Source organism: Scardinius erythrophthalmus, assembly GCF_964197995.2.
Source record: "Scardinius erythrophthalmus genome assembly, chromosome: 1".
Lineage (NCBI taxonomy): Eukaryota > Metazoa > Chordata > Actinopteri > Cypriniformes > Leuciscidae > Scardinius > Scardinius erythrophthalmus.
In genome coordinates, this window is record NC_138221.1 from 24,837,361 (window position 1) to 24,855,609 (window position 18,249).

Genomic DNA, 18,249 nt, shown 5'->3' on the forward strand with positions numbered 1-18,249 from the left:
CCTAAAATTGTAAGCATATACGAAGTAATTATATTTTCATAGTAGCCTATGCGGAGAGATCCGAACCTCCGAGTCTGTGTGTATGAGGTATGCAGCGCGCGCCGCGCGCTCTGTTTGAATGAATGACCTGCTGCTTGTGCTGTTGTCTAGTCTGCCTCCCCATTTTATTCTTTTTATTTGTTATTTTATTCAAACTGCAGTAAAATAACCCAAGATATAAGATCCCACGCAACGATAAGGTAACAATTGAGCGTGTCCCTCAATTCTGAAATACTTTAATTATAGCTTAAGACATCTGCGTGTTCCAGAGTCTTTCAAATAGCTATAACGTTATGTGTGTTTGTATCAGTCAGAGAGCTGAATGAAATTAAAACTGCAGTAATTAAAATAACCATGTAAAGGACGGACGAGCGTGTCCCTCGTCTAACGTGAACGTTAGTCCTTATTTATCTGATCGTCACTCAGTGCGTGTTCCACTGGGACGAATATTCTCCTCACAGATTAGTCTTTGTTTCTCAGGTTGTCTGTGCGTGTCCCACGGCAATCCCAGTGATAAACTATAAGCTTATCTGTGTCTGTTCAATTAATTCTCGTGTAAACACTGCGTATGTCCGAGTATAGTTGAATAGGAATTATTTAAAGTTGTGTTCAAGTAAAGCTTGACGTTGAAACTCAACCAACAGTAAAAAAAACCCTGTTGTTTTTGAGTCCTCAGATAACATTGCACAGAGACGATCCGCTGAGATCGTTATTCCATCTATTATACAGCGAAAAGCTGCTGTTGCTTCCTTTAAAGTTAAAACTCACTCTAAAAAAAAAAAAGGAAAAACTGAGTGAAGCCCCACGTCGTAAAACAGCTACGAGTGGCGTCCCATTTGTACAGGTTGAAATGCGCCGACATTTCACGTAATATTATCAACTGTACGTGCATATTTATTTGAACATTGTTGAAATGCGCCGACATTTCATGTAACATGCATTACTGTTACAAACTGTAATTCACATGTTTGCCACTAGAGTTTGTTTTGTCGCCATAGTTACAATCGTGACAAGTCTTAACCAACGCTTCCGGAAGAACTCTGAACCCAACAAACTTCTTTGGTGGCTAGGCTAGCTAAGCTAAAGCTAAGCTAAGTAGCTGTTTACCATTGAGGCCTAACCTATGCTAAAGCCTCAAGCATTATTTACGGTTATCATTAATATTAACATCTGTGGTTAATGTGTCTGTTTGAACAACGTTAAAGTGATTTAACCATTTAAACACCTCGACTGTTACACCTGTTGGTCTTCTCTTCTTTCCTATTTTACCTGTCTCATACTTTACCCATATTTTTTTCTGTGAAAAGGAAATTTCGGTTCACAATTATTAATTTAATTTACCTGCATTTTACTTGAAAAGAAAATACTGGTTTATGATTATTAATTGCCAAATTCTAATTTGATTTAAAAAAGGAAATATTAAATCAAGATTGAAGTTTTATTTTTCTAAACAGGTAATTTCTAACGATTTCTAGATTTATTTTTAATAAATCTGATTTCATAATTTTCATAATTTCTAAATTTCTCTTTTGATTCCTAGCTTGGGAGTGAAACACCTGAGCCTCAATAGGAGACATTGGCATCTCACTACAAGTTTCAAATAAATCAGAGATAAACCTCTCTTACAAAGTTTTATTTTTTGAATGTTTAGTTGTTGGCAACTATCAATTCTATACTCGTAGTTCGACAAAGGCTCCAGAGCCATTTGTGGATCCAATCTCCTTGCCTCCTTTCCTTCTTACATCCTTCCTGTTCTGTCCTGCATTCCCATCCTTCACATTTGTGGGAAACAAACCTGGAAGAACCATCAATCGAGTCTAAAGAAAGAGAAAGATAATTTTTCCAAAGAAAACAATTATTAGGTATTTGATTGGTAATCAAACCCTCTCTTGTTCTCCATACTCTCTCTGTCTTTGTAAACACAATTTACAATTTAACATCTTATCCAAGATTAATTAACAGAGACAAGTGTTGAGCAACCGTCGCCTTCATAGCATCCCGGCTGTAAGCGGTCCAACTGACGGTGTGTGGTGTCAATCCTGTAAAACTCGGAAAAAGGTATCCGCATTATTATTGTATTATTTTTCCTTGTAAACATAAACAATAATATTGTTTACCTTTCTGGAAATAGATTCTCACCGATAGGAAGCATTTACGAGAAAAATAATATTTCTCCTACTTAAGAATTTTCTTTCTTGTTTTATTGAAATTGGTTTTAACCTCTCTCTCTTTCCCCCTTTTCTCAGTGACACATCACAAGTTTAAACCAGCTTTTCATTGATAGAAAATATTTATAAAAATATTTCTCCCATTGGAAAAAAAAAATCCTTTCAATTGAGATTTGTTTTAACCTTTTTCTCTCTTTTTCCCTCACTCAGTTGAGTGACGAAGTTTCCACATCACTAACCTACCTGTCTACACTGAGACCAACACTTAGACATTACAACACTTCACTATTTGTTGTACAGTCACTTAAACGACACTTAGCTGTTCAACCACATAGGCTTACACCCCACACAGATCTGTGTCAGTCTCTTCACCCCAGCGTGCCAACATGTCGCGGACAACAAACCCCACTGACGTGGACGCCATGCTCAGAGGCATTACAGACTGCCTCACACCAAAGACAATTGAACTGTTATTATTTTTAATAATAATCATAATTCTGAGAAGACTCCTGACACATGATTCAAGCCAGAATCAGAACCACAACCACGTGGAACTAACCAAGATCATCTGTTCCCTAAGCAATGCCTTCACAGCCCAGCTGACACTAAGCGACAAGCACATCACCCACCTTCAGGAGGAGCTGACACGTGCCCAGAGCCGCATGGACAAGCTGGAAGTGAAAGTCCAGGACGACTTCAAGCGTCAGACCACTGAGTTCTTGAGAGAGCTGATGCACACTCAACGCTGCACAGACCAGCTCAAAGTGAAAGCTCAAGTGCCTGACAAAGTGGAGCAAGAAACAAAGAAACAAGTTGACAAGCTCCAAGAAGCCCTTGCAGTCACTGAACGTGACAAACAAGAATTAAAGACTGTCCAGAAGCACCTGGTAAACCAACTCCAGTCTGCTGAACATCAGCTAGAGAAAGCTAAAGCTGATATTAAAGATAAGAACTCTGAAATTAATGCTCTGAAAGACCACCTGGAAAGGTGCAGTGCTGACATTGACCATCTGACCCAACAGCGAGATGACGTCAACGACGAGCTCTACGCGGTCAGAGATGAACGCCGGCATGTTTTCAAACAGAAACCAGAGCCAAGAAGGGAGAGACATCCCTCAGCATCACCACTGCTGAGCAGAAAAGAGTCCTCCATCCAAGAACTGCCATACAACAGAAAAGGTGAATGGCCGCAACCCAAAACATCACCAGCCTTCACCACAGAACTGTTCACTGCCAACAAACAAAGAGAGCTCATCCAGGCAGACTCCAAAGCTGCACAGGGGATGACCTTTAAAGATCTCAACCAGCTGGTTAAAAATATCACTCAGTTCAACCCGAACTCCACGGAGGGCCAAGACATTGAAGCCTACATCCGAGATATCAACTTCCATCTAGAGGTGAGACCACATGTGACTGACAGAGACAGGTTATACCTCCTCCGATCCACATCCGGTCCAGAGGTACGAAGCTTCCTAGACCGACAACCTGCTCATGTAAAGTCAAACTTCCAGCTACTATGTGAGACACTGATAAAAGAATTCACAGGCCCAGAGTCGGAACACGGTGTGTTAATCGCCTTGGAAACCAAACAAGGTCGACACGAGACTCCCCAAGCCTACTACCAGCGTTTTCGACAAGCCTTCTTTGGTGCACATAACTCACCTGAACATGAAGAGGATGTGAATTTCAAAACCCTTTTTCTGAGGAACCTGCATCCCGGATTGAGTCATCATCTTCATGTCATGGCCAGCGCAGACACAATGACAATTCAACAGCTACGTGACCTGACGCACAAAGCCTACATAAAACAAAAGATGTCCTCAAAGAAAGGTTTGAAAACATCCACAGTGTCAAACTCCTTCAGCCAAGACACAAGCTATGCACTGGAAGACACCCAGTGGCATGACAACACCACAGTCCTTCGCAAGGTGCACAGAGAACGTGACCCCCAGGCCAATGACGGCTACCACACCAACCGCATGGAAAAGCCATGGGACCAGCCATGCTTCTCAATGAACCCACAAGAAGGAAACAACTGGAATCCAAACTGGATATCCAAAGGCTGTCAACCAACGCATCCAAAAGCATTCAATGTGAGTAATCGACGACGAAACTCACCTCAGCACCACTCAGTCAAACACAACACTGAGTGTGCCCAAGAACAAGACAGTTTACCCTCAGAAGACATGGAGCAACTAATGAGGCAAATGAAAGTGTTCATAGAAAACAAGCTGAACACGAATGACCAACAAGATGAGTCAAATTCACTATGACTAGCGATGGAATGGAAGACCAATGATCATCTGGTACACCTTCATAATGAAGATGACGACCACCTGTGCTACAACAACACAGAACAGAGGGGTCTCTCACAGCCAACCACTGACAAACACCCAGAGGTACCAGAAAACACCACACTGGCTTCCCATCACTCACAAAGAAACCATCACACAAGCTCCAAACTCAAGAACCACGTGTGTGCTACAGTAACCACAGTAAGCACAGAAGGTCAGAAAGTCTGTCACAACCAGAAGGCATCACAAGAGGAGTGCAACAACGGAGACAAAGTTTTGCACCACAGCTTCACGCATCCATGCCAAACTGCCTCCCAATGTCTGCCAGAGAACTTCCTGCCTTACTGGACTGACCCCCAGCAGATCATAGAAGATCCCTTTCCTAAGGCAAAGATGCAACAAGCCAATCTTCATCTAAGCTCATCAAAGCTAAGCCAAGAAGCACGTGGGCAAGCCTTCAAGAAAAGGGGGGAGCCAAACAGACTGAGACAGATCTGACCATACATACATACATATATACATACATGCATTACCCTACGCCACTAACATGCTCACTAACACGTAGAGGTTAACCACATCTACCATGGAAAACATTCAACAAACATGTTTTCCCCACAGGTAGAAAACTAACTTCAGAAACTAGCTTAACGACTTAGCTACACTTACCATAGGAAACATACTAGCTATCCATCCAACAAGTAGAACACCTCTCATTACCCTGTGATACCTGACACCTTAGCTGCACAACAGTAGTTATAAGCCATACTAGGAACACTCAATTGTTTTGTTTTACCTCTTCCTTAACTTTCCTTCTTCTTGTATTAGGTAAAATGCATGTCTACCCCCTTAAGGGTCAAGGTCATGGTAGTAGGATTGACGCACCACGCCTGACACTTGTAAGCCGCCTTAAAACGAATGTGAGCCAGAGAGCTCCATGCATGATGGGTCACATAATTGTTACCACAAATTATGTCACCAGAAAATAAAAGGTAAAACGTCTTAACGTAAAACAACTTAGAAGAGAAGATAACAAACAAACGTAATCACAGAATTTGATCAAAGAATCACCGTACCGAAACAAATTAGAGTAAAAATCCCAAAATTTAAACTCTATTCAATATAATAGACCATATTGAGAGAATGAACTTGAACTTTTAATACTTAAGTAATCTAATGCCCTGCACCAGTACAGTGACCAGTCATGGAGGTGTTGTCTTGTTGTTTGCTTTGTATGTGTCTGTTTCTTCTACCCGTGTTTCTCCAGCGTTCACCGATGTCTTCATCTTAACACATCGCCGAACGAAGAGGGGATATGTAGGATTGAGTGCGAAACAAACACAAATGAATCTTCCAGGTGAATTGTTCAAACATAATTTCTCACAGAACTGAACATTCCAGACACCAAATCACCAACCCCAGAGCCATAAAAGAAGGCTCCAGCCAGCCAGTCTCCGCTGACCAACGAAAACCCCCAGCTAAGAACTTTATGGTCATGCAAGCTTCAAAGAAGATGAGCCCAACTAAAGGAAGAACTGGTCAATGTAAGATAGCTTGGAAAAGAATGATTGGCTCAGAGATAGCACAATTCAGCCCGATCAAGATAACAGCAGAAGCTGCTCGAGCCCACAACATTCCAGACTCCCCCCTCCTTAAGGACCTCTGATAGACCTCAGGGTGTAAAATCGTTTCAAACCACAGAGCTGAGATTTTACCTATAACATAAATAAAATCATTCAAGAACAATTTTCAATGGACTTATAGATCAAGCATCATGCAACGACATGATTCTATATTGTTCCTACAATAGATGGGTGTATCTGATATGCTTAGATGCCATACAATTCATGTAATTGTTATAATTGTTAGATGTTTGAATCAAAATGTGTTGTGTTTCATATCAAAATGATCATATGTTCTTAATTCAAAGGATGGCTTGATTGAAATCTGTGGAAAATGTTTCGGATTCTTATAATAGTAATAATGTCTTAGCTGTGGCCTCTGTACTCTTTGCTAGAGCTTAGAGAGTAAGGAGAGCACAGATAAGCTTGATTTATGATAAGAAGTGAAGAGAACGCCACCTCCTAAACAAAGACAGTGTCTAATTGGTTAGAACTGATCCAGGAGGCTGGGCGGACATTTGAGTTTAAAATCTTAACACCAGTTTACAAGTTTAGAGTTTCAGTGCAGAACCAAAAATGCAGCGGGAGATGAAGATCTAAGACAGACAAGTAACCATGTAAAACGCGCAGACGAAATAACCCAAATCAAGATCTGAAGAACATGGGTTAAACAGCTTCATTCAAGCCATCATCTACTCTTCTCAATTTCCTTTCTTTTCTTAGTTTCCTTTCTTTTCCGTTGTGAGTCTCGGTTCTAAGTTAAGTTTTGCGACAAGATTTCGAGCCACGTTTCTTCTGCAAAGCCAGCTTCAAACAAAGACTTTCATTCCGCCAGCACGCCACGTGACTGACCACGTGACCCAGACATCAGGCACGCGGAGACCAGCCAACGAACGGACCGGGAAAACCCTTTACACTCAACAAAAAGGGAATCCCCAAAAGCAAAGACAAGCAAGTACTGCCTCCAGACTCTTAAACTGAACTGGTGTATTTGATACTGATTTAATAACCTAGGAAACGATAAAAGGGTTAAACTAATGATTGATGGTTCATTCAGGTTGTGTTTTATAAGTGCATAGAAACTTGGGATTACATCATCTCACTCTTAAACTCACTCTTAAAACTTAATCTTTCCTTACTCTCTTTCTTTCTGCAACGCGTATGAATGTGTGTGTCTGTGTTAGATATTAGTTGTATGTGTTAGAATAATCAATAAAGTCTTGTTTGTATTTTAAAGAGAAATATTACTTGTGTTATTGTGCTTACAAATTTAATGTCTTAAACTTCTGATCTAAGTTACCTTGCTAACTATATAGTGTTTCACTATAGTTCGGATATTTATATCCGTTGCAGAGTTGATAATTGCAGCCAGTTCAAATGAACCGCGAACGAGTCATTTGCTCGGTTGTAATAAGTGACTCTTTTGAATTCCCTATAAATTAATTAATAATTCCTTTGAGCTAAATTGTAATCACTACAAATTACAAATATCTTACATCAACATAGAAACCAAATAGTTTTAACAACTAAAGAGACTAACTAGTGAACTAAGGCAAACCTAAGGCAAGAGGAAACTGAACAGAAAGAGAAACATTTCCACAATCAGTAAATAAGATTTAAAATTTGTTGTAATGCTGTTGTCTCTGCAGCGACAAAAAGAAGCTGTTAAAGCTGGATCATGAATCAAAATGGAAAGGACCTGCTATGGTGCTGGCGGAGAGCACTACTCCAAGGTCATATAAAGTTTTCAATGAAAAGGAGGAAGAGAAAAGGAGAAATCGCAGGCATCTTCAGTTGCAGCCTGACCGAGTTCCTGAGATTACTTTAAAGACAGTGGAGAGTTCAGAACAGTCACCACAGAAAGTTCAACTTCATAGGGACTCTGGTTTACCTGCAGAGACAATTGCAAGGAAACATAATATCACTAGATCAAGCAGAGTGAGTAAACCTGCTGAGCAGTTGGACTTATGAAAAGAGAGTGATAATACACTGTCAGTAACAAATGTCTTTATTGTGTTATGTGACCAGGCTTGGATATAACTGAACATTCACTAGTTTGCCTGCCCATTCAACCTTAAAGGTTAATAGTAAACTAACTTGGCTTGCTGTCCTTGGAGGAGGCTCGAACCCGAGGCTCGGCTTGAGCTCAGAGTTAATTAAAGACTTATTCTACTTTATGATGCTGAAAACCATATCACCTGATCATCTTTGTTTCCAGCTTTCTTTGCCACAAATTATGTGTTTTGGTAAACAATGTTACAAAGACCACAAACTCACCAAAAGCCAAGAGTCAAACTGCCCAACTATAAAACACTTCACCGTGATGGTGACCAAACATTTAAAAAAAAAACATCAACACCAGAAGGTTACCAGAAGGTGTTCATCACTAATGCTCAATCATCACTTAATTAATCACATTATTATCTCATTAACTTTAACTCTGATTCATAGTTACTTTAACACTCTGAAGAGTGGGACCAAATGTTCTCTGAGTTAATTTAACTCTGGGGATTTTGCTGCCTCACAGAACAGCGTATATCATCTGATACACTATTCCCAGGAAGTGCATGATCTAGCCCATGACAGGCAGGTGGACCCTGTCTTGAAAGAGCATCAGCATTACGATTACTCAGGCCCGACCTCGAAGTCAAATGAGGGAAGTTGTGCAGCCTACCGCTGTTCGGTAGCACCAAGTTTTGCAGAATTCAAGTGGCTCAGGGGGTTGTTAGTGTAAACTACACATTTCTGTTGCCTACTGCTATATATTGATGACATTGTAGTGTTCTCGTCATCAGTGACATAACACTTGTTGCGTCTGTAGGTGGTTTTGCATCGTTTGGACTTCCTCTACCCATGCATTAATACTTACTCCCGATTTAACGCTAAATTTTTGGCTCTTCCGGTCCCTGGGGACAAAAACAAGGGGGGGGGGGGGGGGGGGGGTTAGAGAGAAGTTTATGACATTGCTGTTTTGTCAAAAAAAAAAAAATTTGCATACAAATAAATCACACAAAACACAATAAAAACCTAAAAAAAGAAAACAATTAAATTCAAATGAATTAACAATTTACCAAAATAAATGTGAGAGCAAAGACAGAGCAATGTTGTGTTTAAAGAGAAAACAAAAAACATGTTCTGGTAAGTGAGTTCTAGAGAGTTAAATATAGTCATTGTTTTTAGGTAAAGTTACCAAAACATGATGTTATAATCATAAGGTAAACAGTAACCTGAAGTATTTGACTAAAAGTGGGAGGTGTCAGGGTATTTTAAATTACCTGAGAGTTATGTTGTTCTAAAAAAACTTTGACCCCAAGTTAAACATTAATCACATAATGATTCTGAGATGATCTGACATCTACACACAGATCTACGCACAGATCTTTCTCTTTTTAACTGAGCGATGGGAGACAACATCATGAAGGTATATCATATTTCTTACTATTATGAGTCTTTTTATGATTTGTTTTATGAAATGGAATTACACAATAGCAATTGATTATGAGTTTATTCCGATTAAGCATTACCAGCATCAAACATTGGAAATGTTGCGAATCCTAAATATATTTTAGAATTTGGACAGAGCTTTTTCCTCTTGGGAATGAATATTAACAATTTGACTCTGTGTTGCTCTATTTTTACGATTTTTCAAATAGTTATCTAATAAGTTGTGTAATAAAATTAGCCATTTTACTTTAACAGAACATAAACATAAGAGAGTCTCAAAATGATACAGCTTTTGTGTGTGAAAATGGAAGAAAAAAAATGTCTCAGGCTGTCAATTACAAAAAAAATTACTGTAATCTTCAGGGAAATTAATAGAGATCTAAAGAATCGGATAAGATGAATTGTAGACTGAAGAGAAAACAAAGGCACAAAATCAATCTCTGTTATCAGGAGTATACAGATCTTAGAATACATTTTAAATAAATTTAAGATAATTACATTTTTCAATATTTTATCCATTATAATGTATTTTGTATAGACATTGAGATACCTACACTGCAACAGTTATATTAAAGGCATAAAGTGTCTCTAAAATATATTCAATCATGATATTCAGGGCAAGCCTTGCATATTTAGTTTGAATGGCTTCTATGATAAAATGGGCAAAGTTCATTAAGTATTACGTAGGACAAAATTTATTGAGGTAATAACATATTCTACACTGTTCCATACTGTTAACTTTCAGTAATAATTAACTTTGTACTTTTGGTTAGTAATATTTTTTTCATTATTTACTAAAAAAAACTTTTTTTACTTTTTATGAAAGAAGTAAACTGTTATAAATTCTATTTGTTCCTGTTAATTGTATTCACTATTCTACTTTTCTATTGGGGTAATACATTTTTATGATAGTGCAAAGTGCATGTCACACTTCCTTGTTCTTTGTAACTGAAGAAAACATTAATAGTTCAACTTAAGCCCCTTTCACACAGAGATTCCGGAAAATACACTGATAATGTGTCCGGGGTTTGTCCCAAGATCGTTTTATTTTGGTTCATTCACACTGCAAGTGATTTTCTGGAATCTGTGAATGCATTCACACACATTCAGTAAAGACACATGACATCAGGATGTGACATGTCTTTGTAGCGTCTTATGATCTGCGATTTCTCTTACTTGTGCTTTGATTTGGTGTTTCATTCTCAGCAGAGAAGTCTGAAAGAATATATTTGTTTTTAAACATTTTGGGAAAGGTTGTTTCTCTTACAGTTGTTTCAAAGTTAAGTAATAGTTTTAATTGATGAGGTGGGATACTTCTCACCGCCATAAGTGCTACAATACAAATTTCGACCATAAATACTATCAAAACGTTGTATGATTTAAGACTTAATCTGTTCATTGTTTATTTTAAGTCTCCAGTGATTTAATGACCGATCCAAATCTAGATGATGCCATTGACACTTCTGCAGGGACAGACCATCTTGCTGCCGTAGAAGAAGAGCTCAGCAAAGACACTAATATCTGATGGTGAATACAAGCTTAATATACAGGGAGTTGTCCATAAAATAAGACTCTAAAGAGAAACTCTATACAGGTATGTCCAAAATTAAAAGAGCCAATCAGATTATAATAATTGAACTTTCTTCAGGATAATGAGCAGTCTAGAGAAGGGAGCAACTCCAAACCGTTTGGTCAAGCAGAAATGAGTGAACCACCTGAACTCTGTGACTCTGATTCATCAGATAAAAGCATGGGTAAGAAAACAACAATATTGCAAATAATTACCCTTTTGGTAACACTTTATTTTGATAGTCCGTTTGTTGAGACTTACTAGTTATTAGTAGCCATTCAGTAGCTTGTCAACAGTGCATCAGTTGACATTCAACAACACTGTTTCAACAGACAAGTAACATACGTTCAACTGACTGCCTAGACTATAAGGTACAATTCAAGTGTTAATCTACAGATTTTACGAAAAAAGTGCCTGTTGACTGTCAATATTATTTTGCAACAGGTTATTGACCAATTGTCAACTAACTTTCAATTGTCAACTAACTTTATGTAGATTGAGTACCAACAACTCAAGATCAATCTGTTAGTTAAAAGTCAACAGTCATGTCAGCACATGAAGTATATGATACTGTATATCCTACTCAAGGGGTCTCATGTGCATCAAATTAATGATTATTTTAGCTGATTTAAAACTGTTTTTAAAAAATTGTTAACCATTTGTAGATAACCTGTTGATAGTCAACTAAAGATTAGATCTGTTGCTTGTCAATAAATAAATTGTTTATGATCAGTAGACTATTAATAGACATTATCCACTAAGTGTTAGTAGATACATTTTTGGACTATCTAATTAAAGTGAAAGACAGTTTATATCAGTAGAAAGTCTATAACCTATCAACAGATTGAAAACATACTTTTTTTGTACGTTTGGATAGATGCTGAAACGTATGATACAGACATGTCTGCAACGTAGAATTATTACGAATTCACAGCTACAAAACGTTTACGAATCATAAAGATATCTGTATCATTTCCCTTATACTGTTTTATAGATAAATGTAACTTCCCTTAACCCTACTCCCAAACCTAAATATAAATTACTAATTTTATACAGAATATAAAAAGAATAAAACACTTTATGGACAGAGATGTGTAGGGAAATGCCAGTTTTATTAATAGCACTAAAATATATTTTGAGCCACTAACATTAATCCTACTCCTGGCCCTAAACCTACCCCATAACCATTTCTTAAAACTATGCAGGCTAAAATTATGAAGAAAAACAACAGATGTGTAATCATAATAATTTATTGCGAAAATGTAAATCGGTACCAAAAGTCGCTCAAATGACGATGTGTTGCAGTCCTCTCTGGCAGTATATAATAGTTTTGTATAAGGGACAGAGCAGAATTTAAGTAATTAATCCATGAAAATGTTAACCCAGCTTCCCTCTGCGTGAAGACGGCGCGCGCACTTCTGCATTTCAATGTTGTTTCAACTGAAACACGGCATGCTGCAATCTGTGACGAAGCAGGCGAGAGCCAATGAGCGTTTGATATCACTGCCGTAAAACATGTCGTAACGCTTCTTGAGGGCGCAATTTTTGAAATTAAATTCATCACGAGCGCGGGATTTGACATTTACGGTCGCTGCTGAGAATGGAGATGGAGATCGCTGGATGTGGATGAAGAGCTGAATTTGGATCTGTTTCTTGCTTGCGTATGGAGTATAAAGATTTGGATTACATCTAACGTTACGTTAGCGAATAAAAAATATGTATTTTGTGTCTCACCGTAACGTCAATAAACTAAATGGTTAAACAATTAAAGAAGGTATTGTTAAGGGTTTAAACTGTCTGTTAATCCTCCGAAACGAGTTTGCAGCAGGAACAGAGATTATTTTTCTTAAATGAGTAACTGCTATAATGTTAAACTGCATTTAATAAATGCGATTTTCTGTAAAACTTACTTTCATGAAAGGCTAAATAATTATTGTTATTTGTTGTTTATAACTTTTGATCTTGGCCTCTGACATTTGAAATGATGTAGACTATAGAGAGCCTAAGTCCCGCCCCTCCGCTTCCGGCTCATGGGACCTTACTTCGGAAAAAATATGTATGGAAGTCAATGGCGAGAGATAACTTATCTTTTTATTCCGTCTGAACTGTGCCCTGAACTACACATATGATGTTTGTCAATTTAAAAGGTAATTATGAAAGTCAAGAAAGTCGCAGTTTGTCATAAAACAGAAGAGTAACTTCTTCGTATGTGTGTATTCTGGCTCAAAACACTCAGGCATGACGGCGTAACGTTACGATTATAATGTAAGACTATAGAAAAAATGACAGACGTTAGCTTCAGTAAAGTTAGCTTCATTCATTGAGAGAAAAGGTATGACGTCGCATGTGCGCCTTCTGGGTTTGTAGTCTTTCTAATTACGTATTTTCACAGTCTTATACCTCAACAGTTTTACATCAAGCTGCGACTTTCTTGACTTTAAAATGTATCTTTTAAATTGACAAACATCATATGTGTAAATCAGGGCACAATTCAAACGAGATCAAAATATTTGTTGTCTCTCGCCATTGACTACCATACAATATTTTTCCGATATAAGGTCCCATGGTGGTCGACCGGAAGGGGAGGGACTTAGGCTCTCTATAGAGAGTTTTCTCATTTGGAATGCTCAATATAATTTTTTTCACATAATCAATGGTTCAGATGTGATCGTGATATCCTAGTAAATAATGGGTTGTATTATTTTTATTTATTTTTTTTATTTAATAAAAGTGATTTTTTTTTTCTCTGATGTGCTGGCCATAGTGTTTGTTCTACTTCAGTCAGGTTAGGTATGCAATCTGTTGATAGGTTATAGACTTTCTACCGATATCAACTGTCTTTCAATTTAAAGGGATACTTCATCTCTGGAAAGATGAATGTGTATTTAAAATATGTCATTTATGTAGATGAAATGTGAAGAAATTTTTGAATTTGGAGCTTTCTAGCCTGAGAAAAGCCAGAAAATGTATTTTTGGCTTATGTGGATGAAAGACAACAACTCCCAGAATCCACTTGCTTCGCTGCCTTAGGAGGCCACGCCTACCGGTTAGAGAGCGCAGTTGAAAACAACAAGAAAGTTAGGCTACTAACTTAGTGAGTCTCCGTGACGAGTTTGCCCGTGATTTCGAGATAGCCCAAAATGTCCGGGATTCGGCTTTTGCGTTCTACAGTCGCCATTCATCATGTTTACTGTGGCGAGCAGGACGAGGCTGACGGCCGCGGGAGAACGGCGCGAGGCCGGTGGCCTCATTACTGAGACGTGCCGGGTCTCGCATCTCTCACGGAGGAGCGGGAATTTTCTTAGCAATGGTAAAACGCACATCAACCGATCACTTGTTTAGCGTTCATGTAAACACTACATTCAGATTCACCAATCAGTTAGATTGAAACAAGAGGTGTGCATGTAAACAATGAATGGCGACCGCAGAACGCAAAAGCTGAATCCCGTACATTTTGAATGATCTCGACAGCCGGACAAGTCCGGGAAAAGGAGGATGGTAACCCCTACTATTCAGCTTTCTCCTACTACCATAGACTGTCAGTTTTCTCCACAGAACAAGAGCCTGCTAGCTTAGCTTTCAAAGCTGACACTGTGTGTACATTCTGTGAGTGAGATCCAACCCTCTATGGGCGGGCTGAAAACATGCGGAACAACTCCTTCTACTGGCTGTAGTCTTTACCCTCTGGCCAGAAAATCGTCATTTTGCGTCATCGGAGGATTTTTTCCAGACAAAAAATACATAAATCTCTCGTCTCAGGGGGATATGAGGGTGGAAAGCATGGTAATTCGAAAATACTACAGGTTTTCTACTAATACAAAGCTTAATGCTAAATCCCGAAGTATCCCTTTAATTAGATAGTCCTAAAATATATCAACTAACACTTAGTGGATAATGTCTATTAATAGTCAACTGATCATAAACAATATATTAATCTGTTGATAGGTTATAGACTTTCTACTGATATAAACTCTTTTTCACTTTAATTAGATAGTCCTAAAATATATCTACTAATGCTTAGTTGAGAATGTCTATTAATAGTCTACTGATCATAAACAATTTCTTTGTTGATAAGCAACTACATGTAATCTTTAGTTGACTATCAACAGGTTATCTACAAATGGTAAAAACATTTTTAAAAAACAGTTTTAAATCAGCTAAAATAATTATTAATTTGATACACATGAGACACCTTGAGTAGGATATACAGTATCATATACTTCATATGCTGACATGACTGCTGACTTTTAACTAACAGATTGATCTTGAGTTGTTGGTACTCAATCTACATAAAGTTAGTTGACAATTGAAAGTTAGTTGACAATTGGTTAATAACCTGTTGCAAAATAACATTGACTGTCAACAGGCACTTTTTTCGTAAAATCTGTAGATTAACACTTGAATTGTACCTTATAGTCTAGGCAGTCAGTTGAACGTATGTTACTTGTCTGTTGAAACAGTGTTGTTGAATGTCAACTGATGCACTGTTGACAAGCTACTGAATGGCTACTAATAACTAGTAAAGTCTCAACAAACGGACTATCAAAATAAAGTGTTACCAGACTTTTTAATTTTACAGTGTTTCAATGTGTTTAAGAATAGTTCTTTGATGTTTATTCTAGACATCATATTTCCCAATTTAACCATTGTATTAACTGGAAACTCTGCGGCTGTTCAGTTTGGAAATGAAAACATTCTACTTGGAGAAAAACAGAGTAATATGGAAAATGCAGAAATATCCAAGATTGTTCCTTCACAGAGGAAGATATCAGAACGCCACGTCTCTGTGATCAACATGATTGACATACATGAGGACGAACATGAGGATCATCTCATCACTCAACTAGTGAATGAAAATGAAATCCATGCCTTAATTTTTGTTGTGCGACTGGGTCAGTTAACAGATGCTAATAAAATGGGCCTTGAATGGATTCAAAGATGGTTTGGTGATAAAGTTCCCCAGATTGTGATGATTCTCTTCACCTATGAAAGAGAAGAAGAGTGTGACACTATAAAATATATAAATGACCCTGTTCTGGATCAGCTGGTGAAGAAATGTGGAGGAAGATATCACACCTGCAACAAGATGATGAACAACCAATCAGAGATGAGAAAACTGATGAACAAGATTGAGCATCTGTTAGAAGAAAGACAGAAAGAATACATGAAAAACAGCGGGCGTGAAAACGGTAAGAACACATATTTGGTTTCTTAATGTTTCACATGTTTTTCTCATTATCCGGTTTTCCACGGTCTGGCTATTACAAACCAGAGCTAACAATGGGCCAAGCTGGGCCAATTGCCTCAGACATCGTGCAGCGAGGCCTAAATCAATCTGTGTTTACACTGTTGGACCAGTAGCACTGCAGAACTAGCCTAAAACATGCCTCCCTGAGGCAAACATCACACAACCCCCACCATTTCACCAGCAAAATATTACGATGACAGTAAATAAGTCAAACTGGTATTTATCATTATTTCACATAAAAAGAGAATACATACTTATCACTGTAACGTGTATGCTCTGTTTGGTTAAGTTTCATTGTGTTGGGGTTCTGTTTTCCCTGTTCCTATGTGTCCTGTCATTATAAGTTGACCTAGTATCAAAGTGTGCACCAGTTTGTTCCCTTAGGGTGTACACACACTAGGCACGGTTGCCTTGTACTGGCATGTTGTCCCCTCTCCCTAGCTGGCTTGCACTCACATTGCACTTAATGTTCCGGGCCAGAGCACATATAGCAGGCCTCCATAATCTAAAGAGCAGCAGCCCAGTCACCCTGGATGGTTTCAGCTCAGACACCGAGCTGGCCAGTGCTCTTAATCAATTCTACAATCGTTTGAATATTTTTGATTTTAGCAATGAGATCTACAATTTGAGTAACCAGTTCATAGATGTTCAACACTTTAATATAAGACAAAAAGAAGTGCTCAAAGCCTTCCTCTCTACAAGAGTTAATAAAAGCCATGGTCCAGATAACATCTGTGGGCGCATACGCAAAACCTGTGAAAAGCAATTGAGTACTCCTTTCCATTACATTTTTACCAAATCTTTAGAGGCACAATTAGTACCTGAGGTCTGAAAAGATGCTGTGGTTGTCCCTGTTCCCAAATCCAACACCCCCAAAACCCTTAGGGCCCTATCTTGCACCCAGCGCAATTGACTTTGTTCACCGACGCATGTATCATTCCTATTTTGCACCGACGCAAAGTGAGCTTTTCCCTCCACAGAAGCATGTCGCTAAACTAGGGAATGAACTTGCGCTCCCCGGGTTGGTTCAGCGCAAAAAAAGGAGGCGTGTTCCGGCGCAAACGTTTCTTCGTGCTATTTTGCAGGTTTAGAAAACAATTGCGCCACTAACCAGGAAAAAATAGTTTAAAGTCAGTGGCGCGTTGCGCATGTTATTCATATGCTATTTTAAGGGCGCATGCTTGGCCATAATCAATGTAGCATGTGCACAACGCGCATACACTTTGATTCTCTCATCTACACAGAAGCAGCAGTTTTCATTTTTGCAAATCATACGTTATTACGATAGATAGATAGATAGATAGATAGATAGATAGATAGATAGATAGATAGATAGATAGATAGATAGATAGATAGATAGATAGATAGATAGATAGATAGATAGATAGATAGATAGATAGATAGATAGATAGATAGATAGATAGATAGATAGATAGATAGATAGATAGACACTGCATGAAAAGAGGTGTATCCGGACCAGTATACTCCTGTATATGATACCAAATCGGATGTATGTTGTGGACGTATACTCCCGTGCTACAGCCATTTGTTGCCATGGCAAGTAATCCCTCAAAGGTTTTTTCAAGAGAACATTTTCACACCTTTGTGCACCTTTTGGCCTTCCCCCCCATTGGTCCTTTTCTTTTAAAACCACTCCCATTACCCAGACCACTATTGGAGGACAGGATACATTGAAAACCCAGGAAAGTGATTTGATTGGTTACTTTTAGAACATAACCCACCCTAGGCCTTTTCGCACAGTGATTTGATTGGTTATAGGCCAGCTATGCAGATATTGCTCAGTATACACTAAACCCCCCTTACCCCAATTTTAATACATTCAAATATAATTTTAAAAACACACACA

General features: G+C 38.3%; 1 protein-coding gene across 1 annotated transcript in view; it reads left to right on the forward strand.

Annotated features, from left to right (window-relative positions):
* Nucleotides 1-4,486: 4,486 nt before the first annotated feature.
* LOC308695427 (interferon-induced very large GTPase 1-like) overlaps nt 4,487-18,249 on the forward strand; it is a gene marked incomplete at both ends in the record, with an annotated part of 31,785 nt that continues 18,022 nt past the window's right edge. Inside the window, 5 exons of the mRNA XM_081373566.1 lie at nt 4,487-4,950; nt 7,770-8,058; nt 8,648-8,803; nt 11,213-11,318; nt 15,757-16,323. Of these exons, the coding sequence (XP_081229692.1) occupies nt 4,487-4,950; nt 7,770-8,058; nt 8,648-8,803; nt 11,213-11,318; nt 15,757-16,323 (1,582 nt within the window). The remainder of the gene's footprint in view (nt 4,951-7,769; nt 8,059-8,647; nt 8,804-11,212; nt 11,319-15,756; nt 16,324-18,249) is intronic.